Source organism: Staurois parvus, unplaced genomic scaffold (assembly GCF_062004578.1).
Source record: "Staurois parvus isolate SC_StPar_1 unplaced genomic scaffold, SC_StPar_1.0 ptg000034l, whole genome shotgun sequence".
Lineage (NCBI taxonomy): Eukaryota > Metazoa > Chordata > Amphibia > Anura > Ranidae > Staurois > Staurois parvus.
The window spans coordinates 221253-248187 of NW_028317830.1; the positions used below are offsets into that span (position 1 = coordinate 221253).

The following is a 26935-nucleotide window of genomic DNA, read 5'->3' on the forward strand; positions in this document are numbered from 1 at the left end:
CTGACGTGGTTAAGTATTTCAGTATTATGGAAAAATTTGAAGCTACATGTTTTAAATGTTGGCACTGAAAAAAAAAATGAACCGCGTTTATGCAAAGTCCATCATGAGACGGATCTCTGAAGACTATTTCCATAATCCAAACTCTAAGTATATCATTCTGTGTGCTATCACTGGACGTGTCCCGTCACCTCTGAGCTCACACCAAACCTGAACATGTCCCTGCAATTCTTCTCTATTTTATTCTCTGCAGTCTTGGGACTCATCTTGGCAATACCTTCTAACACTTGTATTGTGATGGGTAACCTGGACAGCATCAGGAAGAAAGGGAAGTTGAGTCCCACCGATGTGATCTTCCTGGCTAAGGGGATGGTGAATATTCTCCTCCAGAGTTTGCTGAGCCTACAGGGAATGCTTTTTGTCTTTTTTCTGGAAATCTTCCTTATTAGAGAAGTATATGGGTTTGTGATCACAACAACTTACTTCCTAATCTACTGCAACTTCTGGATGACCTTCTGGCTCTCAGCTCATTACTGTACCAGCATCACCAATCTCAGTTATGGGTTCTTCATCTGGTTAAAGAGAATTGTGTCAAATTTCCTGAGTCAACTTCTATTCCTGACAGCACTTGGGGTATTCATTGTGAGTGTCTCGGGCTCCTGGGCTGTGTATGAAGAAAGTTTCCAGTCTTCTGAGAACAGGACACGAGCCTCTGTTACCAGGATCCGTTTTAGTCTTTCCTATTTTGTGCCCATGACCTTCCTAGGCATCATTCTTCCATTCTGCCTCAGTCTTCTGTGCCTGGTCCTCACTTTCTCCTTTCTGCTCAGACACGTCTGGAGGGTGAAGAATAACGACTCTGGATCAACACGTCCAAATCTTCAGGTTCATGTCACGGCACTGAGGACAATCTTCTTCTTACTTCTCATCTTCACATTATTCTTCATATCTCATGTGCTTAGGTTTATTCGAAAACCCCAAAAGTTTACAAACCTAATAACTGAAGTCAGTTGGACTTTACAATTATTCTCCCCTTCACTTGAGGCGGCCGTCATCTTCCAGGCCAGCAACAAGCTGAGAAGGATCTTTCTGAGAAGATTCTGGATCAGAAGCTGGAGGAACACAGAGACTTAAAATGTAGAGGATCCTTAGCTTGAACGTCTAAATAATTACTAGAACATATTTTTTTTATAGGATCAGTGTGATAGCAATAAACATAATGTTTTTCTAAAGGCAGAACTTTTTGTTTTGTATGCGGTGAGGAAGAGTTCTATTCATTGTCATGTGCTAATTGCTTCCTGTGTTCCTCACTGGTCTGTGTTCCCTTCTTGGTTTGTCTTCGTAATCATTGTCACTGGGGCTGAAAGATGAGAAACTCCTAAGGTTGTCAACAGAGCAGATCAAGAGGTTAAATCTTCCAAAGGGGGCACCTATTCTGGTGACAACTGTCTAAGAGGGAGTTTACCTCACGTTAAAGATATTTCTTTTCATTTCTTGTTGTTTGTACAGGACTGGAAGTGATGAGGAATCTCTCAATTGGCCACAGATGAAAACATACCCTCACCGGTCACTTTATTAGGTTCACCTGTTCAATTGCTTGGAAACACAAATTGCTGATCAGCCAATCCCATGGCAGCAACTCAATGCATTTAGGTATGTAGACGTGGTGAAGACAACTTGCTGAAGTTAAAACCTTGCATCAGAATGGGGAAAAAAGGCGATTTAAGTGATTTTGAATGTGGCATCGTTGTTGATGCCAGCCGGGCTGATTTGAGTATTTCAAAAACTACTGATCTACTGGGATTTTCATGCACAACCATCTCTCAGGTTTACAGGGAATGGTCAGAAAAAGAGAAAATATCCAGCGAGTGGCAGTTGTGTGGAGAAAAATGCCTTGTTGAGGTCAGAGGTCAGAGGAGAATGGGCAGACTGGTTCCAGATGATAGAAAGGCAACAGTAACGCAAGTCAATATGGAGCAAAATGTCTGAGGAATGTCCCCAACACCTTGTTGAATGAAGGCAGTTCTAAAGGCAAAAGGGGGTCCAACCCCGTACTAGCAAGGTGGACCTAATGAAGTGACCAGTGAATATAAATATTCATCATACTCATTACAAAGAGAAGGGGCACTAAACACCATTGACAACTTTGTATATTTTCAGAACATATAACATTCCCAGAGCGTAGATGTGCAAATTAGGTTTATAGCCAATGGTGGTCCATCCTTCCAGTTCTCGACGCGTTTCACAGATGAAATCCGGTTCCTCAGGATAGAACAGTATCACACTACATGTTATGGAAAAGATTTAAGTAAATCCATAGTTATTATGACACATATAAAGCGTATTTACCACGTGTTATGTACTACACGTACTTGAAAGGTTTTCATGTAACTTATCTCTAACATTATCTCTTTTTATCTGGTTACCTCGCACACATGGATAAGTAACTGTAACAGAACCGGATCCCGACTGCACTCGGGTATTTCCGATAGGCTCCCGCTTCCCTGTCCGAACACAGATCCACAGACATCACTCGAAGTAAAAACAGGAAATGGACTGCTTTTTTTTAACACAGACACAAGATATAAACATTCAAGTGTACAACCCCCCTCCCTGCATATGGACACAGGGAGGGGCAAACCAAATTTAGCAATCAGAGACACATCAGCAGACACTCCCATCAGGAGGGCTGCCGGAAACACCCCCCACCAAGCCAATGCACAAACACATACATACCATAATAGTTTGCTCCAAAGCCAGACACACAATAGTACAATGGGATGCAGCCACATGGCATTAAACAATGAACAACCCCCCACACCCCACCTATACATGTCTACTCAATAGTAGGACATTTCACCTTGTACCCCTAACAGGCACAGGGTGACTTTCACATAAGAAGGATATGGGGAGCTGAGACAGGGGTCTCCCCACCTCTCCAAAGGGGGATGTGTTCCATGGGCCCCCCACCCACAGTTGCATAATAACTTTTCATTGGGTCAGGAAGTGAGGGGGAATATCCATAAGGTAGACACCAAGGTGAAAACACCTTTTGGCAGAGTGGAGATGTGATAAAACCTCCATCAGTTCTTTACATTCCGGGGGCACCGGGGGCCAATCATCTGTGAATAGAATAGTAGTCGGGCAGTACCATCATATCAGCTTGTTGGTGGGTGTCAGTAATGATGTTGGACATTGAGATTGACATTGAGGGGGATTTTTAGGGTTGGACTTTGCCCTTCATGAATATGAGATCAAAATCCTCTCCAAAAAACAAAGTCCTGTGAAGTAAATGTAACCTCAATTATGTTGTTTAGCGATGTAGATCCAGTGTCATAATGATCTTCTAACACTGCTGCTCCTGTTGCAAACGACAGGTCACCACAGGCGGCTCTGTGTCAACCATATTTGGTCACCAGGGTTCCCTTTTAGGATAAAACAAGCCAACGGGAAACTGGCATTTGGTGGTCATAGTGATATTGCTGCTAAATGATGAACTTCCAGCTGCATTTGCCAGAGGTCTGGGTTGCTGGGCAAACTAATCCAAACTTGGACAGTGTCTTCTCCTATTTACAAAATGGTTTAAAAGAGAAGTATGCCTGCCCTAAATCAGATGTCTTGTCTTGAATGTATCAGTAAAAGTGATCCACATACAAGAGAACTTATTTCAACACCCTACAACCAATTGGTGGTTCAGCCTGATGTTGGTCCTCCCTCAAATGTTGCTAAACTGGAACGTGATTTAGAACATTCCTTTGATACAGGGGATTGGTCTGAAATTTGGTGCACCACCATGTCTTCTTCGCCCAATGTGGCTACAGTGGAGGCAAATTACAAGGTACTAGTGCGCTGGTGTCTGGTTCATGGTCCCAAACTACTCTGCGTGTTGTTTCACGGCTGTTTTGATTCTGGCATACAACGCCATGTTTTGTGGGACTGCCCAGTAGCCCGAGACTTTTGGAAGGCTATATTTGCCCTACCCTTAGAGGTGTTAGAGAGAACAATCCAGCCGGACCCAGCTGTAGCCTTCCTAAACCTCAAACCAGACACCTTGATATGTAGTCATTCAAGCTCTTAACAGCCATAAAATAAACTGTTGCTCGAGCCTGGAAGACCCCTTCTTTATGAGTTGCCGAAGCTAAGCATAGGATGAATCAAACTTTAATTTGTGCTAAAATGGCAGCCATCGGCATTGATAAAGAATGTAAATCTGAAAAAATTTGGCAGCCTTGGATGAAGCGTTGCTTACTTCCTGACTTCAATGACGAGCTGCATAGGAAGAGCCTGGGGTGCCCCCGGGTGAAGGGTCCTCCCAATATATACACTAGTGCAGCAATGGGCAAACTACGGCCCGGCGGACCTTTTAATCCGGCCCGCGGAGCGTGATACATTGGCTGTCAGGATGTGTGTAGGTGGGGCAGCGTGAGGAACGTGAGGGGAGCTAGGCTCCTCTCACAGTCCGCCCTGAAGACCAGAACGGCGCGGGAACACGGCGAGAGGAACGCGCGGAGCAAAGGTAAGTGAATTGACACAGGGGGGACTTGGCTTAGTACTTGGGGGGGAATAGTACTGTGGGGGATGAAATACTATATGAGGGATGAATTACTATGGGGGATGAATTAATATGGGGAATGAATTACTATATGGGGGATGAATTACTATATGGGGTATGAATTACTATATGGGGGATGAATTACTATGTGGGGGATGAATTACTATATGGGGGATGAATTACTATATGGGGGATGAATTAATATGGGGAATGAATTACTATAGGGGGGATGAATTACTATATGGGGGATGAATTACTATATGGGGGATGAATTACTATGGGGGATGAATTACTATATGGGGGATGAATTACTATATGGGGGATGAATTACTATATGGGGGATGAATTACTATGGGGGATGAATTACTATGGGGGATGAATTACTATAGGAGGGATGAATTACTATGGGGGATGAATTACTATATGGGGGATGAATTACTATGGGGGATGAATTACTATGGGGGATGAATTACTATATGGGGGATGAATTACTATGGGGGATGAATTACTATGGGGGGTGAATTACTATATGGGGGATGAATTACTATGGGGGATGAATTACTATATGGGGGATGAATTACTATATGGGGAATGCTTGAGGTGATTGTAGCCGTATTAGTGCATTTGCGACAGAAACAATTGAGTACTGTCCGTGATACTTTTTTTATTTGCACTAACATACAATTTTGAGGACAAGCTTTCGGGGTATGTCCCCTTCTTCAAGGTCTAAGCAGTACTATTAAAATCACAAAGTTTAAGCAGAATGTTAGAAGGGATTGAGAAAAAAAAAAAAAAGGGCTACAGATAAGATACATCAAAAGCGAGGGGGGGAGGGGGGATACAACACTCACACAGAGGGGGTCAAGTTTTAGCTAATAGATAGTCATAAAGCTGTCGGATAATGGTTGAGGAATCCCGTGTCCAAATTAAGGCCGTTATCTTATATGGGGAATGAATTACTATAGGGGGGATGAATTACTATATGGGGGATGAATTACTATATGGGGGATGAATTACTATATGGGGGATGAATTACTATGGGGGATGAATTACTATAGGGGGATGAATTACTATATGGGGGATGAAATACTATATGGGGAATGAATTACTATATGGGGGATGAATTACTATATGGGGGATGAATTACTATGGGGGATGAATTACTATATGGGGGATGAATTACTATATGGAGGATGAATTACTATATGGGGAATGAATTACTATATGGGGGATGAATTACTATGGGGGATGAATTACTATAGGGGGGATGAATTACTATATGGGGGGATGAATTACTATATGGGGGATGAATTACTATATGGGGGATGAATTACTATATGATGGATGAATTACTATATGGGGGATGAATTACTATGGGGGATGAATTACTATATGGGGGATGAATTACTATGGGGAATGAATTACTATGGGGGATGAATTACTATCTACTCTTGGTCCGGCCCCCGGGTCCAATATATGAACCCATTGCGGCCCTCAAGTCAAAAAGTTTGCCCACCCCTGCACTAGTGCCATGTCCTAATTTTGACTAGTCAGAAGAAACAACAATACTACGAATGGACTTTATAGGCACAAAAACAAGGTACACGTATAAATAAAATCAACATTGCTTTATTTGACATTATATCACATATAGACCATGATATTAAAAACCAATTTGGTAATATCCCTGCAATGAAGGTCCCAGATTCCACCATATACAGAAGGAGCACAATCAGTGATGAGGCATGGAAAAGGCCACCACAATGATCCTCGGGGGGGGGGGGGGGGGACATTCGGGCGCTGGAGAATTGGCCCGACATGTTTCATGACTGCCGTCGCTTCCTCGGGGGCTATTAGTATGTCTTCCCACAGTGAAGGTAAATATGAGATGATCCCTTGCATCAAGGAGAACAATGATGATAATCATCAGCCATCCATGGGACATTCATTGCAGGATATTACCAAATAGGGTTTTAATATCATGGTTTATATGTGACATAATGTCTAATAAAGCAATACTGATTTTATTTATAGACGTACCTTGTTTTTGTGCCAATAAAGTCCATTCGTAGTGTTTTTGTTTCAATGACGAGCTATTGCTGCCTTGGTAGATTCCTGCTCCCCTTTCTGGTTCCAAGTACTTGGCCACTCGAGGCTGACCTACCTAAGGGGACCTCTACCTTCCTATGATCCGGCTTCTTTCTATCTCTTATCCTTCCACTGTTTCTCTCTGTTCCTCTCTACCACTTTTTGTCTCCTTGCTTCGGTTACGCTCCGTCTTCCCGGTGTGCAAACGTCTATTGGAGCACAAACAGAATTGCATATTTCACTACTGGGCACTCCTTAGTATTACTCACTTGCACCTCTTGAGGCGATTGCGCCGGTCGGCGTGGAGCCAGTTTTTTTTCTGCACAAGCCATGTGCCTCAGGCACTGTGCTAAGGTGAGAAGACGCCTGTCCAGGTTTAGGTCACTTTTGCCTCGCTGAACTCTGTTTATTGCGGCGCTCTGATGGCACACTCCTATGGGCAACCCGTATGTTTTTGACTCATTTTCATGGTCTGCCTCAAAGATGTTTGGTTTTGTATTCTGTATTTTATGTGAAAAACCAAACAAAGTCCACATTCCTCCTAAAGGCTAAGTTCACCTTTCAGGAAGAAAAAATAAATGCACATATTTTTGCAAAAAAAAACATAAAATGATTTTTTAAAAAATTTTTCCTACAGGAGCCTGCAAAGCATTGTACCCTCGATCAATGGATGGCGGCTGCAATGTCTCATCCACGGGCAGACTGACCATTCGAGCACTCAGGCACTGCCCGAGGGTGAATAGGGAGCCCCATGAGATGCTCCGAGTACCTTTATTGGGCTTTTTTGGGTGTGGTTTGAGTGTGGGCGAGGACACAGGGGCCCCATGATCCCCTACTGCCCGGGGGCCCCATGAGTTGTCAGTCCGCCCCTAGTCTCATCCTTCAACTTTCTTTCCCTTACTTCTGTGTTGGATTTCTGATAGAAAGCTGGAGGAAGTGTCAGTAGACTAGGAGGACTCTCACCAGTGTCCTCGCCATGCATTGGGAGCTACAAGCCTCGAGGATGGGACTTGTAGTTTCTTCATTCACAAACCCCTGTGATTGAATGAGGCAGATGTTCCGGTGGAGCCACGCACAGTCGCATCGATTTTAAACTATGACAGGAACCCAGTCCATGGTCACAGGCCAAGGAGTGAGGAGGGTGAGCGGGTCAGGTACTGCAACATCTTACACGTTATGCCCTAAATACCGGTACAACATGTTCCCAATATAAACATAGCCTTTATGGATTCATTCTTTTTTAAGGATCTATCAATTATTTTATACTTTGGTATTTTTTATTTTTATTAATCTGTGAAAGTTTTTAGTAAAATGTTGGCTTATGGAGTTTCCTGGGGGAGGGGGTGTTAATGGGGAGTGTCTCCAGTACAATGGGACCCTATGAGGAATATTTTGTTGTTAAGGGACATACATGTTGGTGTTGATCCTCTTTTGTACTGGCTATGGGGTCATGTCTACCTATTATTACATGGATATGTCTGTACTTCTTGCACAAAATGTATTATTATTTTAGCTCACCATGTGCTGGCCAAGCTGACCAACTTATCAAGTTGTAGGCACTTTCTATGTCAAGGTCGTATTGGACAATGTCCGCCTGTCTTTAGTTGGATCAGCCAGGAAGTCCCAGCATATTTGTTGTGAGAGATTTAACCCCTCGCCTACCGCGCACTTCTACCCCCTTCCTGCCTACCGGGCACTTCTACCTCCTTCCTGCCTACAGGGCACTTCTACCCCCTTCCTGCCTACCGGGCACTTCTACCCCCTTCCTGCCTACAGGGCACTTCTACCCCCTTCCTGCCTACAGGGCACTTCTACCCCCTTCCTGCCTACCGGGCACTTCTACCCCCTTCCTGCCTACAGGGCACTTCTACCCCCTTCCTGCCTACCGGGCACTTCTACCTCCTTCCTGCCTACCGGACACTTCTACCACCTTCCTGCCTACCGGACACTTCTACCCCCTTCCTGCCTACCGGGCACTTCTACCTCCTTCCTGCCTACCGGGCTCTTCTACCCCCTTCCTGCCTACCGGGCACTTCTACCCCCTTCCTGCCTACCGGGCACTTCTACCCCCTTCCTGCCTACAGGGCACTTCTACCCCCTTCCTGCCTACCGGGCACTTCTACCTCCTTCCTGCCTACCGGACACTTCTACCACCTTCCTGCCTACCGGACACTTCTACCCCCTTCCTGCCTACCGGGCACTTCTACCCCCTTCCTGCCTACCGGGCACTTCTACCTCCTTCCTGCCTACCGGACACTTCTACCACCTTCCTGCCTACCGGACACTTCTACCCCCTTCCTGCCTACCGGGCACTTCTACCTCCTTCCTGCCTACCGGGCACTTCTAACCCCTTCCTGCCTACCGGACACATCTACCCCCTTCCTGCCTACCGGGCACTTCTACCCCCTTCCTTCCTACCGGACACTTCTACCCCCTTCCTGCCTACCAGGCACTTCTACCCCCTTCCTGCCTACCGGACACTTCTACCCCCTTCCTGCCTACCGGGCACTTCTAACCCCTTCTTGCCTACCGGACACTTCTACCCCCTTCCTGCCTACCGGGCACTTCTACCCCCTTCCTGCCTACCGGGCACTTCTACCCCCTCCCTGCCTACCGGGCACTTCTATCCCCTTCCTGTCCACCGGGCACTTCCTTCCCTTCCTGCCCAGGACAATTTTCAGCTTTCAGCGCTCTCACACTTTGAATGACAATTGTGCGGTCATGCAACACTGTACTCATATGACATTGTTATCATTTTTTTGAGACATATAGAGCTTTCTTGCTTTTTTAGTTTTTGCTAAACAAACTAAAAAAGACTGAAAATTTTGAAAAAAATGTTTTTTCTTAGTTTCTGTTATAAAATGTTGTAAATATGTAATTTTTCTCCTTTACTGATGTGCTCTAATGAAGCTGCAGTGATGAGCACTGATAGGCAGCACTGATGAGGAGGCACTGGTAGGTTGCACTGATGGGCATTGACAGCCATCACTTGTGAGCATTGACAAGCATCAATATGATGGGCACTGAAAGGCAACACTAATATATGGCACTGATAGGAGGCACTGATGGGCAAGGACAGGTGGCACTGACTGACACTGATAGGCGGCACTGACTGGCACTGATAGGCAGCACTGACTGACACTGATAGGTGGCACTAATTGGAACTGTTAGGCGGAACTGGTGGGTACTGATAGGTGGCACTTATTGGCGGCACTGGTAGGCAGCACTGACTGCCCCTGATTGGAGGCACTGACTGGCACTGATAGTTGGCACTGAAAGGCAGCTCTGATGGGAACTTATAGGTGTCATTTATGTGCACTGGTAGGCACTGATATGTGGCATTGGTGGGCACTGACATGTGGCATTGATGGGCACTGACAGGTAGCACTGATGGGACTACACTAACTATGAGGGCACTGATGATCAGTGTAGATGTCCCCTCTGAGGAATTCCGATTACCGGCTTTCCCCTCCACACGTGCTGTCAGCATGAGGAGAGGACTGCCGATAACTGGCATTTCCTGTTTACATGCGATCAGCTGTGATTGGACACAGCTGATCACATGACAGAGCCGATGTCGTCGGCTCTTTACTCAGATCGGTGATCCGCAATATCTCAGGGACACAGCGCACCATCAACCGCCGTGCAGCGTGCCCCCAGTGGCATGCATGCGCAGTTAGAGTGGGAGGATGTCATATGATGTCCTCCCAGAATGAGAGAACCGCCAACCTTCCATCATTTCCTTATATGACGGGTGGGAGGCAGTTAAATGCAATATACATGAATACTGAGGTGGTTCCCATTGTTGGATTTTTGATTAGTACATATAATAGGTCTCCCCTCGGCCATCTCCAGCTCTACAATTAGGCCCATTAGGGTGATAAGTTCACCATGCCGGACACAGAGCTTCTTAGATCAAAGGGACTATGATTACTGGAAACTGGAAAACTGAATTAAATTTTGTTTGGCAGAATTCAGAGTCAATAGTCAGTACTGAGTGTATATAATAGTCAATAAGAGACAAACGGCCGCAGGTCCTGAAGTGGTTAAGTATTTCAATGGAATGGAAAGGACTCAGAGATTGTGTTACTCGGTGTGTTCCGTACTTTAGATGTCGGCATTGAAATTAAATCCATCACATTTATGCAAAGTCAATCATGAGACGGATGTCTGAAGGCTTTTTATATATTTCAGATTCTAAATCCATCATTCTGTCTGCTATCCCTGGACGTGTCCCGTCATCTCTGTCCAGAGCTCTCACCAAACCTGGACATGTCTCCGTACTCCTTATCCATTTTAGTTTCAACAGTCTTGGGATTTGTCTTAGCAATACCTTCTAACACTTGTATTGTGATGGTTAACCTGGACAGCATCAGGAAGAAGGAGAAGTTGAGTCCCACCGATGTGATCATCCTGGTTAAGGGAATGGTGAATATTCTCCTCCATAGTTTGATGAGTCTACAGGGAATGCTCCTTGCCTTTTCTCCTGCAGTCCTATGCATTGGAGAAGTATATGCATTTGTGACCACAACCATTTATTTCCTACTGTATTACAGCTTCTGGTTGTCCACCTGGCTCTCTGTTCATTACTGCATCAGCATAACCAATCTCAGCTATGGGTTCTTCATCTGGTTCAGAAGCATTATGGCAAATTCCCTGAGTCAACTTCTATTCCTGACGGCACTTGGGATGTTCACTGTGGGTGTCCCGGCCACCTGGGCTTTGTATGCAGAAAGTCCTATCCAGTCTTCTGAGAACTGTACAGAATCCTCTGATTCCTGGTTCCATGTCAGTCCTTACCATTTCCTGCCTGTGACTCTCCTAGGCATCATTCTACCATTCTGCCTCAGTCTTCTGTGCCTGGTCCTCACGTTCTCCTTTCTGCTCCGACACGTCTGGAGGGTGAAGAATAACGACTCTGGATCAACACGTCCAAATCTTCAGGCTCATGTCACGGCACTGAGGACAATCTTCTTCTTGCTTCTCATCTTCACATTCTTCTTTGTGTCTCAGGTGATTGTGTTTCTTCGAAAATATGCAAGTTTCTCAGTGTCAATATCTGTAGTCAGTTGGAACGTAAGATTATTATGTTCATTGATGGAGGCGGCTGTCATCTTCCAGGCCAGCAACAAGCTGAGAAGGATCATTCTGAGAAGATTCTGGACCAGAAGCTGGAGGAACACAGAGACATAAACTGTAGAGGACCCTTAACCTGAATGTTTAAAGAGTCTACTTTAAACTTTCTGTTTCTTATAGAAATCAGCGTGATAATAATCAAATTAAAATGTTTCTAAAGGCATAGTGTGGAAGGGTTATATCTCCTGTCGTGTTTTAATTGCTCTCTGTGTTCCTCACTTGGGTCTTTTCACCTTGTCCCGGGGATCATTGTCACTGGGGCTGAGAAAATCCTAAGTTTGGAGTTGTCAACAGAGCAGGAATAGAGGGAAATCTTCCAAAGGAGACACCTGTTCTGGTGACAACTATCTAAGAGGGGTTTATTCATTTTGGAGACATTTCCTTTAATTTCATGTTGTGTGTATAGGAGAGGAAATGATGGTAAAGCTCTGAAATGTGGCATAGATGGGAAAAAAAATCTGACAGAGATTTTAGGTGTTGTCTGCTCCATCCAAAAAAAGTTTTGACCTTAGCTAAACCTAAAAGTGCCTGTGTACATTTTATTAATCATCACCCAGGCTTCCACCCTAGCTTCCTCAATGCATAGATGTGGTTCTACAAGCAAGCCTGTACTTACCTCTTCCTGCCCTGCTTGATATCCAATCCGGTATAGCTGCCCATTGGCCACACACACATGTGTCCAATAGAGTTAAATGGGATGTTGCTCCTACTTTTTGGGTATGTCCCATTGTCCTATTTTTGGGCATGTCCCATTGTCCTATTTGGGCATGTTCCGTTGTCCTATTTTTGGGCATGTCCCATTGTCCTATTTTTGGGCATGTCCCATTGTCCTATTTTTGGGCATGTCCCATTGTCCTATTTTTGGGTATGTCCCATTGTCCTATTTTTGGGCATGTCCCATTGTCCTATTTTTGGGTATGTCCCATTGTCCTATTTTTGGGCATGTCCCATTGTCCTATTTTTGGGTATGTCCCATTGTCCTATTTTTGGGCATGTCCCATTGTCCTATTTTTGGGCATGTCCCATTGTCCTATTTTTGGGTATGTCCTATTGTCCTATTTTTGGGTATGTCCTATTGTCCTAGTTGGGTTTGTCCTATTGTCCTTTTTTTGGGTATGCCCCATGCAATTGACTAGTTGATGAGCTTGTCCAGATACTCAAATGATAGATGAGAATTAGATCACACAACACCATGGAATGTAACCTCACTTTTGCATTGTCCTCTTTCTAAATAATCACCTTTTATTTGGCATAATAGATTTATAAGGGACTCCGAGATAACCTGGAAGGAAATCGGAAAGCTTTTTAGAAAATCTCCTTACTTTTCCCTATTTCTCGCCAATATACCATAACCTTGCCTTTCCATAAGGTGGTGAATACCCAGCATTCCAAATATAGACATAAAGGGGATAACTCATTTCCACCATCTTTATAACCCCCAAACATTTCATCCACACACCTGGAACTGTGTTCACAATATCAGACTCCATTGAGAGTTTGTCTGCAATATCTCCAAATGACAGCTTTTTGGAAGAGTCTCTCCAAACATCCCAGTATAGACCTGCAAATGACTACCTTAGACCCAGTTGGTAAATTGGGTCTATCTAGCTCCAATATCTACCTGTCTCTGGGCACTTGACATCCTTACTGACAATATACTGTAGATGACAAACTCTTGATGGTGTACTGTACTATAGGGTTGTTATAAAGGAATCATGGCAGGAAATCCACTACAATATGATACAAAGAGCATAAATCTCCTTACAACAGCACAGACAAGACAATATGGAGAACTCTTACCCGAAATGTGGGGAAAAAAGGTCTACTTTAGCCCACTGCCTTTGGAAGTGTTTCTTGATACATGACTTCTGGAAGAATGTGAACAATTATACTGGAAAAATGGAACAGCTCCATTGGATCCCATGTTTTTACTGGTTAGTGACTGGGAGTTACCTGCTAGAATCTTGACTGTCTCACCATGATGAAAAATTGGGTACTTATTTGCCTTCTAATAGCCAGACATTGCAAATCGCAAAACTGGTTTTCTAAGACTCCTTTGAGACTTTCCAAAAATGAACGTTATCTCTGAGAATATCTAGAAAGAATAGCGCTGGTTGGCATCGCTGCCAAAAGAATCTCAAACTAAGCAATTGTTCAAAGATGGTTGCAATATGTTGGTAAAACCCTTGACTCAGAAAAATGGACAATCCTCTCAACCTTCAAATATACATCACAGTATGCCAAGGAGGTGCTGTGCCGGAACATAGAGAGCTTCTGCCTATTGTTGCCTTCAAGGTTGCAATTTTGACTTTGTATTGCTTGTTACCCCTACATGACCTGCGTTGTTTGGAATGGGTTGCCTTTTATAATTACTGCCCATCTTGGCAAGGCAACTTAATATGTTATTTGAGCTAAGTTCGTTTTTTTTGCCATCTTTTTAAAAATTCTGTGGCTTCGTCTGAGTTTGATGTATATATACCATAACTGACCCTTAGTCGATATTTGGACACACCCACAAACTATGTCATAGATCTTTCTTTGCAGATTTTTAGGATTGAGTTGCATTGATCTGTGTGGTAATGATTGATCCAAGTTACTGACTACCTGTCTGAAAGTTGATCTAGGCCACTGACAGACTTACGTAACGCCTCTAAACGTGCTTCTATGTGCTGCCGTGATTGTATGTGTAACAGACAAAACCCTAATAAAATGTAAAAGAAAAATGAACATCCAATGCATTCATTAATGAATTAAAAAGAGAAAATGTTAATTTTATTCCTGTTTCATGAAAAAACGATAAAACAGAAAATGAAACATATGAATTAGTTAAAATCTTATGAGAAAGGCCACTAGAGGGAGTGCGGGAACCATAAACCTCCGGGGTAGTGACCACTAGAGGGAGTGCGGGAACCATAAACCTCCGGGGTAGTGACCACTAGAGGGAGTGCGGGAACCATAAACCTCCGGGGTAGTGACCACTAGAGGGAGTGCAGGAACTATAAACCTCCAGGGTAGTGACCACTAGAGGGAGTGCGGGAACTATAAACCTCCGGGGTAGTGACCACTAGAGGGAGTGCGGGAACCATAAACCTCTGGGGTAGTGGCCACTAGAGGGAGTGCAGGAGCCATAAACCTCCGGGGTAGTGACCACTAGAGGGAGTGTGGGAGCCATAAACCTCCGGGGTAGTGACCACTAGAGGGAGTGCAGGAGCAATAAACCTCCGGGGTGGTGACCACTAGAGGGAGCGCGGGAACCATAAACCTCCGGAGTAGTGACCACTAGAGGGAGTGCAGGAACCATAAACCTCTGGAGTAGTGACCACTAGAGGGAGTGTGGGAGCCATAAACCTCTGGGGTAGTGACCACTAGAGGGAGTGTGGGAGCCATAAACCTCTGGGGTAGTGGCCACTAGAGGGAGTGCGGGAACCATAAACCTCCGGAGTAGTGACTAGAGATGAGCGAATTATTCAAAAATTCGATTCGGCTGATTCGCCAAATTTTCGGAATAAATTCGATTCGATGCGAATTTATTCACTGCGAATGTAACTTATTAAAAGGGTGTTTCTAGGCTTCAGAGAGCCTTTATATTAGTGCAGAACACTGTACCTTTAATTTAAATGCCCTTGGAGTCTGCTGGGGAAGAGAAATAATACTGTCAGTCAGTATGACATGCAGATGAGTGCCGTCCATCTTAGAATCACCGCACACTTCACTCATTTGGGCAGTCACGGGGCACGACGAAGAAGAAGAAGAAGAAGATGAAGAAGAAGAAGAATGAAAAGAAGAATGAAAAGAAGAAGAAGAAGAATGAAAAAAAGAATGAAAAGAAGAAGAAGAAGAATGAAAAGAAGAAGAAGAAGAATGAAAAGAAGAATGAAAAGAAGAAGAAGAAGAATGAAAAGAAGAATGAAAAGAAGAAGAAGAATGAAAAGAAGAAGAAGAAGAATGAAAAGAAGAATGAAAAGAAGAAGAAGAAGAATGCAAAGAAGAAGAAGAAGAATGAAAAGAAGAATAAGAAGAATGAAAAGAAGAAGAAGAAGAATGAAAAGAAGAATGAAAAGAAGAAGAAGAAGAATGAAAAGAAGAATGAAAAGAAGAAGAAGAAGAATGAAAAGAAGAAGAAGAAGAATGAAAAGAAGAAGAAGAAGTAGGATGAGGATGAAGAAGAATTCCATTCCAGCAAAAAGTGTATCTGCAGAGAGCTCCGCTATTTCTGACAGTTCTCTGACAGTTCCTTCACATTTACAGCGGTTGAAACATTGTATCTATTTGTTTCCGAATAAAAACATCTGTATCCTAAATGGAAACAAATAGATACAATGTTTCAACCGCTGTAAATGTGAAGGAACTGTCAGAACTGTCAGAAATAGCGGAGCTCTCTGCAGGGACACTTTTTGCCGGCTGTAGAAGGGATGAAAATCGGCGGATCGGGGAAAATTCGATTCGTGCATCCGAAGTTTGCTAATCTTCGGATTCGACGCAAATCAAATTGTTCCTAATATTCGAAACGAATTCCACTTCGCCAGGTTCGATTCGCTCATCTCTAGTAGTGACCACTAGAGGGAGTGCAGGAACCATAAACCTCTGGAGTAGTGACCACTAGAGGGAGTGTGGGAGCCATAAACCTCCGGGGTAGTGACCACTAGAGAGAGTGTGGAAGCTCCGGAGTAGTGACCACTAGAGGGAGTGTGGAAGCTCTGAGGTAGTGACCACTAGAGGGAGTATGGAAGCTCCGAGGTAGTGACCACTAGAGGGAGTGTGGAAGCTCTGGGTAGTGACCACTAGAGGGAGTGTGGAAGCTCTGGGATAGTGACCACTAGAGGGAGTGTGGAAGTTCCAGGGTAGTGACCACTAGAGGGAGTGTGGAAGCTCTGGGATAGTGACCACTAGAGGGAGTGTGGAAGTTCCAGGGTAGTGACCACTAGAGGGAGTGTGGAAGCTCTGGGATAGTGACCACTAGAGGGAGTGTGGAAGTTCCAGGGTAGTGACCACTAGAGGGAGTGTGGAAGCTCTGGGATAGTGACCACTAGAGGGAGTGTGGAAGCTCTGAGGTAGTGACCACTAGAGGGAGTGTGGAAGCTCTGGGGTAGTGACCACTAGAGGGAGTGTGGAAGCTCCGGGGTAGTGACCACTAGAGGGAGTGTGGAAGCTCCGGGGTAGTGACCACTAGAGGGAGTGTGGAAGCTCTGAGGTAGTGACCACTAGAGGGAGTGTGGAAGCTCTGGGGTAGTGACCACTAGAGGGAGTGTGGAAGCTCCGGGTAGTGACCACTAGAGGGAGTGTGGAAGCTCCGGGGTAGTGACCACTAGAGGGAGTGTGGAAGCTCTGGGGTACTGACCACTATAGGAAACAATTTTTCGATATCACGTCATTGAAAAAGGATACAAAGGGGAAAAGTGGGGCCCAAGAGCAGCCATTAGGATGTTTTTCTTTCGGCGGACATCAGTAACATTCACTGTGGATGACGTGGATCTACATTACTGGATGGCATGATTGACAAAGGATGTGCAGTGGGCATGGGGGTGGGTCTGACAGTTTACTCTGATCCCAGGTTTGGATTGGATTTTGCCTGTTCAGCTCCCTGGTTAGAGGGGGTATTTTTAATGCTTCTTTGTATGACAATTTCCCTCTGTCATTAATTCCTATGGAACCACCAACGGAGTCCCTGGGAACCATCAATGCCACTGGGAATCCCTCCACTTAAGCAAAGGGGCAGGGATACTAGTGACATCACTGCCCAAATATGGCCACTTAGTCAATGATGTCACCACCATCCCTGTCCCTTCCCTTATATAACGGGTCTTTCTCCATACCCATCCTTATACACTATATTGCCAAAAGTATTGGGCCGCCGGCCTTTACACGCACATGAACTGTAATGGTCCCCCAGTCTTAGTCCGTAGGGTTCAATATTGAGTTGGCCCCGCCCTTTCCACGCACATGACCTTTAATGGCCCCCCAGTCTTAGTCCGTAGGGTTCAATATTGAGTTGGCCCCGCCCTTTGCAGCTATAACAGCTTCAACTCTTCTGGGAAGGCCGCCCACAAGGTTTAGGAGGGTGTCTATGGGAAGGTTGGACCATTCTTCCAGAAGCACATTTGTCAGGTCAGGCACTGATGTCGGGGGAGGAGGCCTGGCTCGCAGTCTCCGCTCTAATTCATCCCAAAGGTGTTCTATGGGGTTGAGGTCAGGACTCTGTGCAGGACAGTCAAGTTCCTCCACCCCAAACTGGCTCCTCCATGTCTTTATGGACCTTGCTTTGTGCACTGGTGTGCAGTCATGTTGGAACAGGAAGGGGCCATCCCCAAACTCCTCCCACAAAGTTGGGAGCATGAAATTGGCCAAATTGTCTTGGTATGCTGTTGTTCCCAGTGGCTCCCACTTTGTTATAATCCCACTAACAGTTGAGCGTGGAATATTTAGTAGCCAGGAAATGTCACGGATGGACTTATTGCCCAGGTGGCCACCTATCACGGGACCACGCTTGGAGTCACTGAGCTCCTGAGAGCGACCCATTCTTTCACCAATGTTTGTAGAAGCAGTCTGCATGCCTAGGGGCTTGATTGTATGCACCTGTGTCCATGGAGGGGATTGGAACACCTGAATCACATGATTTGGAGGGCGGGGACAATACCTTGGGCAATATATCATATATCTAATGACAATAATATACAGTAGGTAACACCGGGAGTCTCATTGGGACCAGTTGTGTGCACCGAGTCACTTTCTTCTTCTTTCTGTGAGCCAGAAATCTTTAGGCCTCATTATTGACGATGGATTTACACTGGGGGGGGGGGGGGGGGGCTTTTCTTGAGATTTAAAGTGGTTCTAAAGGCTCAAAGTTTTTTACGTTAATGCATTTTGAAATGGGCAGATCTATAGTCATTGGCTCCCACTCTTGCCAATAAGCTCCAGTGACAATGGAGTGGGGGATGGGGCCGAGTCCTGATTTTCGTGTCAATGGATGCAGCAGGACTCGGGAGCAAGCCTACACAAGTACCCCATGGGAATCAGCTTCCTACTGGAGGCCTCAGCAAGAGAGGAGGAGCTCGGAGGACCAGAGAAGAGGAAGATCGGTTGCACAGAGCAGGTAAGCACAGAGCAGGCTTGCTATTAAAAAACCCAAATAAATTCCTTTACAACCACTTTCATAAAGGATTTGTCAAACATTTGGGGGCCTTTATTTCTAGGTTGCCCCATACTCAATCACCTAGGGGAGGCAGTATCTATGGGTTCCATTATTACTAAAGGGGGAATCCAGATTTCAATATGTCTCCCTCCTAAAGATTCCCCCTCCACAACCACTGGCCTGGGTTGTGGGGAAGAGGCTCTTGACCATTTCAAAGAGGAGGGGGGCAAGACTTTTGGAAGGATATTTTTGCCCTAGCCTCAGAGATGTTTGAGATAACACTCCAGCCGGACTCAGCCGTAGCCATCCTAAACCCCAAATCGGACACCTTGACGCACAGCGAATTCAAACTCTTGCTACAGCTCTTAATAGCCACATAAAAAGGTTGCTCGAGCCTGGAAGACCCCTTCTTTAGTGGTTGCCGAAGCTAAGCATAGGATGAATCAAGCTTTAATTCATGCTAAAATGGCAGCCATCGGCATTGATAAAGAATGTAAATTTGAAAATAATTTGGCAGCCTTGGATGAAGCGTTGCTTACTTCCTGACTTCCACGACGAGCTATTGATGCCGTGGTAGATTCCTGCTCCACTTTCTGGTTCTAAGTACTTGGCCACTCTGGGTCGACCTACCTAAGGAGACCTCTACCTTCCTAAGATCCGGCTTCTTTCTATCTCTTATCCTTCCACTTTTTCTATCGGTTCCTCTCTACCACTTTTTGTCTTCTTGCTTCGGTTACGCTCCGTCTTCCCGGTGTGCAAACGTCTATTGGATGCTACTGGGCACTCCTTAGTATTACTCACTTGCACCTCTTGAGGCGATTGCGCCGGTCGGCGTGGAGCCAGTTTTTTTTCTGCACAAGCCATGTGCCTCAGACATTGCGCTAAGGTGAGAAGACGCCTGTCCAGGTTTAGGTTACTTTTGCCTCGTTGAACTCTGTTTATTGCGGCGCACTGATGGCACACTCCTATGGGCAACCCGTATGTTTTTGACTCATTTTCATGGTCTGCCTCAAAGATGTTTGGTTTTGTATTCTGTATTTTATGTGAAAAACCAAACAAAGTCCACATTCCCCCTAAAGGCTAAGTTCACCTTTCAGGAAGAAAAAATAAATGCACATATTTTTGCAAAGAAACCCATAAAATGATGTTTTAGTATTTTTCCCTACAGGAGCCTGCAAAGCATTGTACCCTCTGTCATTGGATGGCGGCTGCAATGTCTGATCCAGGGGTGGACTGACCATTCGAGCACTCAGGCACTGCCCGAGGGCCGGGGGTGAGTAGAGAGACCCATGAGATGCCCCGAGTACCTTTATTGGGCTTTTTTGGGTGTGGTTTGAGTGTGGGCGAGGACACAGGGGCCCCATGATCCCCTACTGAACCATGAGTTGTCAGTCTACCCCTGGTCTCATCCTTCAACTTTCTTTCCCTTACTGTACTTCTGTGTCGGATTTCTGCTAGAAAGCTGGAGGAAGTGTCAGTGGACTAGGAGGACTCTCACCAGTGTCCTCGCCATGCATTGAGAGCTACAAGCCTGGAGGATGGGACTTGTAGTTTCTTCATTCACAAACCCCTGTGATTGAATGACGCAGATGTTCCGGTGGAGACACGCACAGTCGCATCGATTTTAAACTATGACAGGAACCCAGTCCATGGTCGCAGGGGAGGTGGGCGGGTCAGGTACTGGAACATATTACACGTTACGCCCTAAATATCAATATAACATGTTCCAAAGATACACGTAGCCTTTATGGATTCATTCTTTCTTAAAGATCTATCAATTACAACCCCGGGCAAAAAGTATGGAATCACCACTCTTGGAAAAAGTTCATTCAATTGTTTAATTGGGTAGAAAAAAACGAATCACAGAAACGCCTCAAAACTATTTTCATGTAACATTCCAACCTTCTGGCTTTATGAAACACTTACAAAAAATAAAAAAGAAAGGAAACTGAAGTCAATTGCAACTGTTTTTGCAGATCAAGTAGAGGAAAAAAAATGGAATCCCTCAATTCTGAGGAATATATAATGGAATCATGAAAAAACCCTACCGTATACCACTCATACCGTATTGCACCACCTCCGCTCTTAGACCAGCGGGAATTCTCTGAGGCATGGATTTAACTATCGACAAACACGATTCTTCATCAATCCGGCTCCAACTTCCTCTTATTGTGTTTCCAGATCAGCTTTGCTGGTTGGAGCCTTGTCATGGACCAGTTTCTTTCATTTCCACCATATATTTTCAGTAGGATTGAGGTCCGGACTATTTGAAGGCCATGCCATTGACATTATATGACTTTCTTGAAGGAACGTTTCCACGGCTTTTGCCCTACGGCAAGAGGCATTATCATCCTGAAACATGATGTCATCATCACCAAACATCCTTCCAATGGATGGAATAAGAAAGGTGTCCAAAATCTCAATATAAACTTGTTCAGTTATTGAAGATTTAATGACCGTCACCTCCCCCGTACCTTTACCTGACATACAACCCCATATCATCAATGAAGGTGGAAAGTTGCGTGTTTTCTTCAGACAGTCGTCTTTAGACATTTCATTGGAACGGCACCAAACAAAAGTTCCAGCGTCCTCACCCTGCCCAATGCAGATTGGTGATTCATCACTGAATATCACTTCATCCAGTCCTCCACAGTCCATGATGGCTTTTCTTTGGCCCACCATAGCCTTGTTTTTTTCTGTTTAGGTGTACTATAATATATATATATAATAGTCATAGTGCTGAGTGTATATAATAGTCATAGTACTGAGTGTATATAACGGTCATAGTACAGAGTGTATATAATGGTCATAGTACAGAGTGTATATAATGGTCATAGTACAGAGTGTATATAACGGTCATAGTACTGAGTGTATATAATGGTCATAGTACAGAGTGTATATAATGGTCATAGTACTGAGTGTATATAACGGTCATAGTACAGAGTGTATATAATGGTCATAGTACAGAGTGTATATAACGGTCATAGTACAGAGTGTATATAATGGTCATAGTACAGAGTGTATATAACGGTCATAGTACTGAGTGTATATAATGGTCATAGTACAGAGTGTATATAATGGTCATAGTACTGAGTGTATATAACGGTCATAGTACAGAGTGTATATAATGGTCATAGTACAGAGTGTATATAACGGTCATAGTACTGAGTGTATATAATGGTCATAGTACAGAGTGTATATAATGGTCATAGTACAGAGTGTATATAACGGTCATAGTACTGAGTGTATATAATGGTCATAGTACTGAGTGTATATAATGGTCATAGTATAGAGTGTATATAATGGTCATAGTACAGAGTGTATATAATGGTCATAGTACAGAGTGTATATAATGGTCATAGTACAGAGTGTATATAATGGTCATAGTACAGAGTGTATATAATGGTCATAGTACAGAGTGTATATAATGGTCATAGTACAGGGTGTATATAATGGTCATAGTACAGAGTGTATATAATGGTCATAGTACAGAGTGTATATAACGGTCATAGTACAGAGTGTATATAATGGTCATAGTACAGAGTGTATATAACGGTCATAGTACAGAGTGTATATAATAGTCATAGTACAGAGTGTATATAACGGTCATAGTACAGAGTGTATATAACGGTCATAGTACAGAGTGTATATAATGGTCATAGTACAGAGTGTATATAATGGTCATAGTACAGAGTGTATATAATGGTCATAGTACAGAGTGTATATAACGGTCATAGTGCTGAGTGTATATAATAATCAATAGGATACAATCAGCCGCCAATCCTGAAGTGGTTAAGTACCTCGGTATAATGGAAATGTCTCAGAGATTGTGTTACTCGGTGTGTTCCGTACTTTAGATGTCGGCATTGCAATGAAATCCATCACATTTATGCAAAGTCAATCATGAGACGGATCTCTGAGGGCTTTTTCCATAATTCAGACTCTAAATCCATCATTCCGTCTGCTATCACTGGACGTGTTCCGTCATCTCTGCCCAGAGCTCACACCAAACCTGGACATGTCTCCATACTTCCTATCTATTGTAATCTCTGCAGTCTTGGGACTCATCTTGGCAATACCTTCTAACACTTGTATTGTGATGGGGAACCTGGACAGCATCAGGAAGAAGGAGAAGTTGAATCCCACCGATGTGATCTTCCTGGCTAAGGGAATGGTGAATATTCCCTTCCAGTGTTTGTTGAGTCTACATGGAATGCTTTTTGCCTTTTCTCCTGCAATCTCATACACTGGAAAAGTTTATGCATTTGTGACCACATCAATTTACTTCCTAATTTATTTCAGCTTCTGGTTGACCTTCTGGCTCTCGGCTCATTACTGTACCAGCATCACCAATCTCAGCTATGGGTTCTTCATCTGGTTAAAGAGAATTGTGTCCAATTTCCTGAGTCGGGTTCTATTCCTGACAGCACTTGGGCTATTCATTGTGAGTGTCCCGACCATGTGGACTTTGAATGTAGACAATAATATCCAGTCTTCTGAGAACAGTACAGGTACAACCTTCTTTACCAATGAAATTTGCAATGTCAGATTTTTCTACTTTTTGTCTGTGACCTTCCTTGGCTGCGTTCTGCCATTCTGCCTTAGTCTCCTGTGCCTGGTCCTCACTTCCTCCTTTCTGCTCAGACACGTCTGGAGGGTGAAGAATAACGACTCTGGATCAACACGTCCAAATCTTCAGGCTCATGTCACGGCACTGAGGACAATCTTCTTCTTACTTCTCATCTTCACCTTCTTCTTTATGTCTCAGGTGATTGTGTTTCTTCAAAAATATAGAAAGTTCTCAGTGTCAATAACTACAGTCATTTGGAACATAAAATTATTAAGTCCATTGATGGAGGTTGCTGTCATCTTCCAGGCCAGCAACAAGCTGAGAAGGATCATTCTGAGAAGATTCTGGACCAGAAGCTGGAGGAACACAGAGACCTAAACTGTAGAGGATCCTTAACTTGAACATTTAAAATATGTACTTTAAAGGTTCTGCTTGTTGTAGAAATATATGTGATAGCAACTTAAAATGTTTTTAAAAGCAACACTTTTAGTTTTGGATGGAGTGTTGAATTGTTATTGCTTTCTGTCTTCCTTATTTAGGTAATTCACCTCCTCTATTCATCCCAGCGATCATTGTCAATGGGGCTGAAATTGATGAGAATAGAGGGGAAATCGTACCTTGGGACACTTGTAATGGTGACAACTGTCTAAGAGGGATTGTTACACTTCCTCTAATTTCACGCTGTGTGTGTATAGGAGAGGAAGTGGTGAGAAAGCTCTGAAATGGGACACAGATGAACAAAAACCTCCAAGAAATCATAAGCATTGCCTGCCCCATCCAATAAAAGATTTGACCTTAGCTAAACTTTAAAGTACTTTATACATTTAAATTAAAAGTTACCCAGTCCCCTATCCTAGCCTCCTCAATGCATAGATCTAGGTTCCTCCACCAGAAAATTCATACTTACCTTCTCCTGCCCTGCTTCATGTCCAGTCTGGTATAGCTGCCCATTGGACCCACACACATACAGTATCTTCCAGAAGTGAGTTCACCCCTCACATGTTTGTAAATATTTGATTCTCTTCATGTGACAACACTGAAGAAATGACACTTTGCTACAATGTGACGTAGTCAGTGTACAGCTTGTATAACATGGAAATTTTCTGTCCCCTCAAAATAACTCAACACGCCTCCATTAATGTCTAAACTGCCGGCAACACCAGTGACTCCACCCCTAAGTGACAAGGTCCAAATTGGGCCCAAAGTGTCAATATTTTGTGTGGCTGCCATTATTTTCCAGCACTGCCTTAACCCTCCTGGGCATGGAGGTCACCAGATCTTCACAGGTTGTCACTGGAGTCCTCTTCCACTCCTTCATGATGACATCACAGAGCTGGTGGATGTTAGACACCTTGTGCTCCTCCACATTCCATTTGAGGAGGCCCCACAGATGCTCAATAGAGTTTAGGTCTGGAGACATGCTTGGCCAGTCCATCACCTTCATCCTCAGCTTCTTTAGCAAGGCAGTGGTTGTCTTGGAGGTGTATTTGGGGTCGTTATGTTGGAATACTGCCCTGCGGCTCAGTCTCCACAGGGAGGGGATCATGCTCTGCTTCAGTATGTCACAGTACATGTTGGTATTCATGGTTCCCTCAATGAACTGTAGCCCCCCAGTGCCGGCAGCACTCATGCGGCCCCAGACCATGACACCCCCACCACCATGCTTGACTGTAGGCAAGACACACTTGTACACAGTTCGGGGGAGGGGTGGACTCACTTCTGGGAAATACTGTACATCCAATAGAGTTAAATTGGACGTTGCTCCTACTTTTTGGGTTTGTTCCCCTGTCCTATTTTGGATATGTCCTATACAATTGACTGGTCGCTGGGCTCATCCAGATACTCAAATGATGGATTAGAACACCATGGAATTTAACCTCACTCTTACATTGTTCTCTTTCCAAAATGTCACCTTTTATTTGACATAATAGATTTATAAGGGACTCTGAGATAACATAGTTACATAGTTAGTCTGGCTGAAAATAGACAAAAGTCCATCTGGTTCAACCAAAAAAACCCCAAAAGTTATAATCCTACACCCACAGTTAATCCAGAGGAAGGCAAAAAACCCAGCAAAGCTCAATCCAATGTGCTCCTGCAGGGGAAAAAATTCCTTCCTTATCCCCCGAGAGGCAATCGGATATTCCCTGGATCAACTTTCCCTATAAATGTTATATCCAGTTATATTCTGTGTATCCAAGAAAGAATCCAGGACTTTCCTACAGCAATCCACTGAGCTGGCCACAACCAACTCTGGAGGGAGTCTATTCCACATTCTCACAGCTCTCACTGTGAAGAAACCTTAGAAGACAACCTGGAAGGAAATCAGAAAGTACTTAGAAAAATCCCCATACTTTTCCAAAAACTTGCCAATTAACCACAACCCTGTCTTTCCATAAGGCAACGAATACCCAGAATTCCAAATATAGACAGAAAAGGGGAAAACTGATTTCCACCATCTTTTTTAACCCCAAACATTTTAACCATCCACCTGGAACTGTGTTCACAATATCAGACTCCATTGAGAGTTTGTCTGCAATATCTTCAAATGACTTTTTTTTGGAAGAGTCTCTCCAAACATCCCAGTATAGACCTGCAAATGGCTACCTTAGACCCAACTGGTCTGTCTAGCTCCAATATCTACCTGTCTCTGAAAAACCTTAAGGCTTATAAATCGGAGAAATTATATTTACAGAAATGGGCACTTAACTCCCTTATTGGCAATATATTGTAGATGACAAACCCTTGATGGGGTACTGCGCTGTTTGTAGGATTGTTAAAAAGGAATCATGGAGGGCAATCCACCACAAAATCCTACACAGAGCATACATCTCCTTACAACAGAGCAGACAGGACTCTATTATGGAGAATCCCTGCTCTAAATGTGAGGAAAGTGGTCTACTTTAGCCCACTGAGCTTGGAAGTGTTCCTTGATACAAGAGTTCTGGATGAATGTGAACAATTATACTGAAGAAAATGGAACAACACCATTCCAATGGATCCCATGTGAATACAATTCCGTGACTGGGATCCACCTGCAGAACCTCGACACAAGACTGGGTACTTGTTTGCCATCTAGCGTCCAAACATTGCATATCACAAGATGGGTTCTCTAGTACTTTCCAAAGTTGGACATTATCTCTGAGAATATTTCTATCTAGAAAGTTTAGTGCTGGTTGGCATCTCTGCCAAAGAATCCCGAACTAAGTGGTTTTTAAAAAAAAAAAATTGGCAAAATCCTTGACTCAGAAAAATTGAAAATTCTCTCAACGTTCAAATATACAGCATAGTAAGCCAAGGAGGTGCTGTGCCGGAATCTAGAGAGCGTCTGTATATTGTTACATTCAAGGATGCAAATTTGACCTCTGATTGATTGGTCCACATGACCTGTTCTGATCCAACTGGGTTTTCCATTATAATTACTGCCCACCTTGAGAAGATTCTTGTCACTTGTTCTTTTTTT

General features: G+C 44.0%; 3 protein-coding genes across 3 annotated transcripts; all 3 read left to right on the plus strand.

Moving 5' to 3' along the window:
• Positions 1-213: 213 nt before the first annotated feature.
• Positions 214-1131, plus strand: LOC149470629 (taste receptor type 2 member 8-like). Its single transcript, XM_089661070.1, has one exon. It carries the CDS (start codon positions 214-216, stop codon positions 1129-1131), a length of 918 nt encoding a protein of 305 aa, XP_089517196.1.
• Positions 1132-10909: 9778 nt separating this feature from the next.
• On the plus strand, positions 10910-11830 carry LOC149470630 (taste receptor type 2 member 40-like). The gene has a single exon (XM_089661071.1). It carries the CDS (start codon positions 10910-10912, stop codon positions 11828-11830), a length of 921 nt encoding a protein of 306 aa, XP_089517197.1.
• Positions 11831-18737: 6907 nt separating this feature from the next.
• LOC149470631 (taste receptor type 2 member 40-like) lies at positions 18738-23850 on the plus strand. The gene is made up of 2 exons (XM_089661072.1): positions 18738-18863; positions 22843-23850. Exons 1-2 carry the CDS (start codon positions 18738-18740, stop codon positions 23848-23850), a joined length of 1134 nt encoding a protein of 377 aa, XP_089517198.1.
• Positions 23851-26935: the final 3085 nt, after the last annotated feature.

Coding starts and splice junctions, on each gene's coding strand:
- LOC149470629 (XM_089661070.1), top strand. CDS start 214: ATGTCCCTGCAATTCTTCTCTATTTTATTCTCTGCAGTCTTGGGACTC.
- LOC149470630 (XM_089661071.1), top strand. CDS start 10,910: ATGTCTCCGTACTCCTTATCCATTTTAGTTTCAACAGTCTTGGGATTT.
- LOC149470631 (XM_089661072.1), top strand. CDS start 18,738: ATGCAGCAGGACTCGGGAGCAAGCCTACACAAGTACCCCATGGGAATC. Junction 18,864..22,842: donor AGATCGGTTGCACAGAGCAG/GTAAGCACAGAG, acceptor TCCATAATTCAG/ACTCTAAATCCATCATTCCG.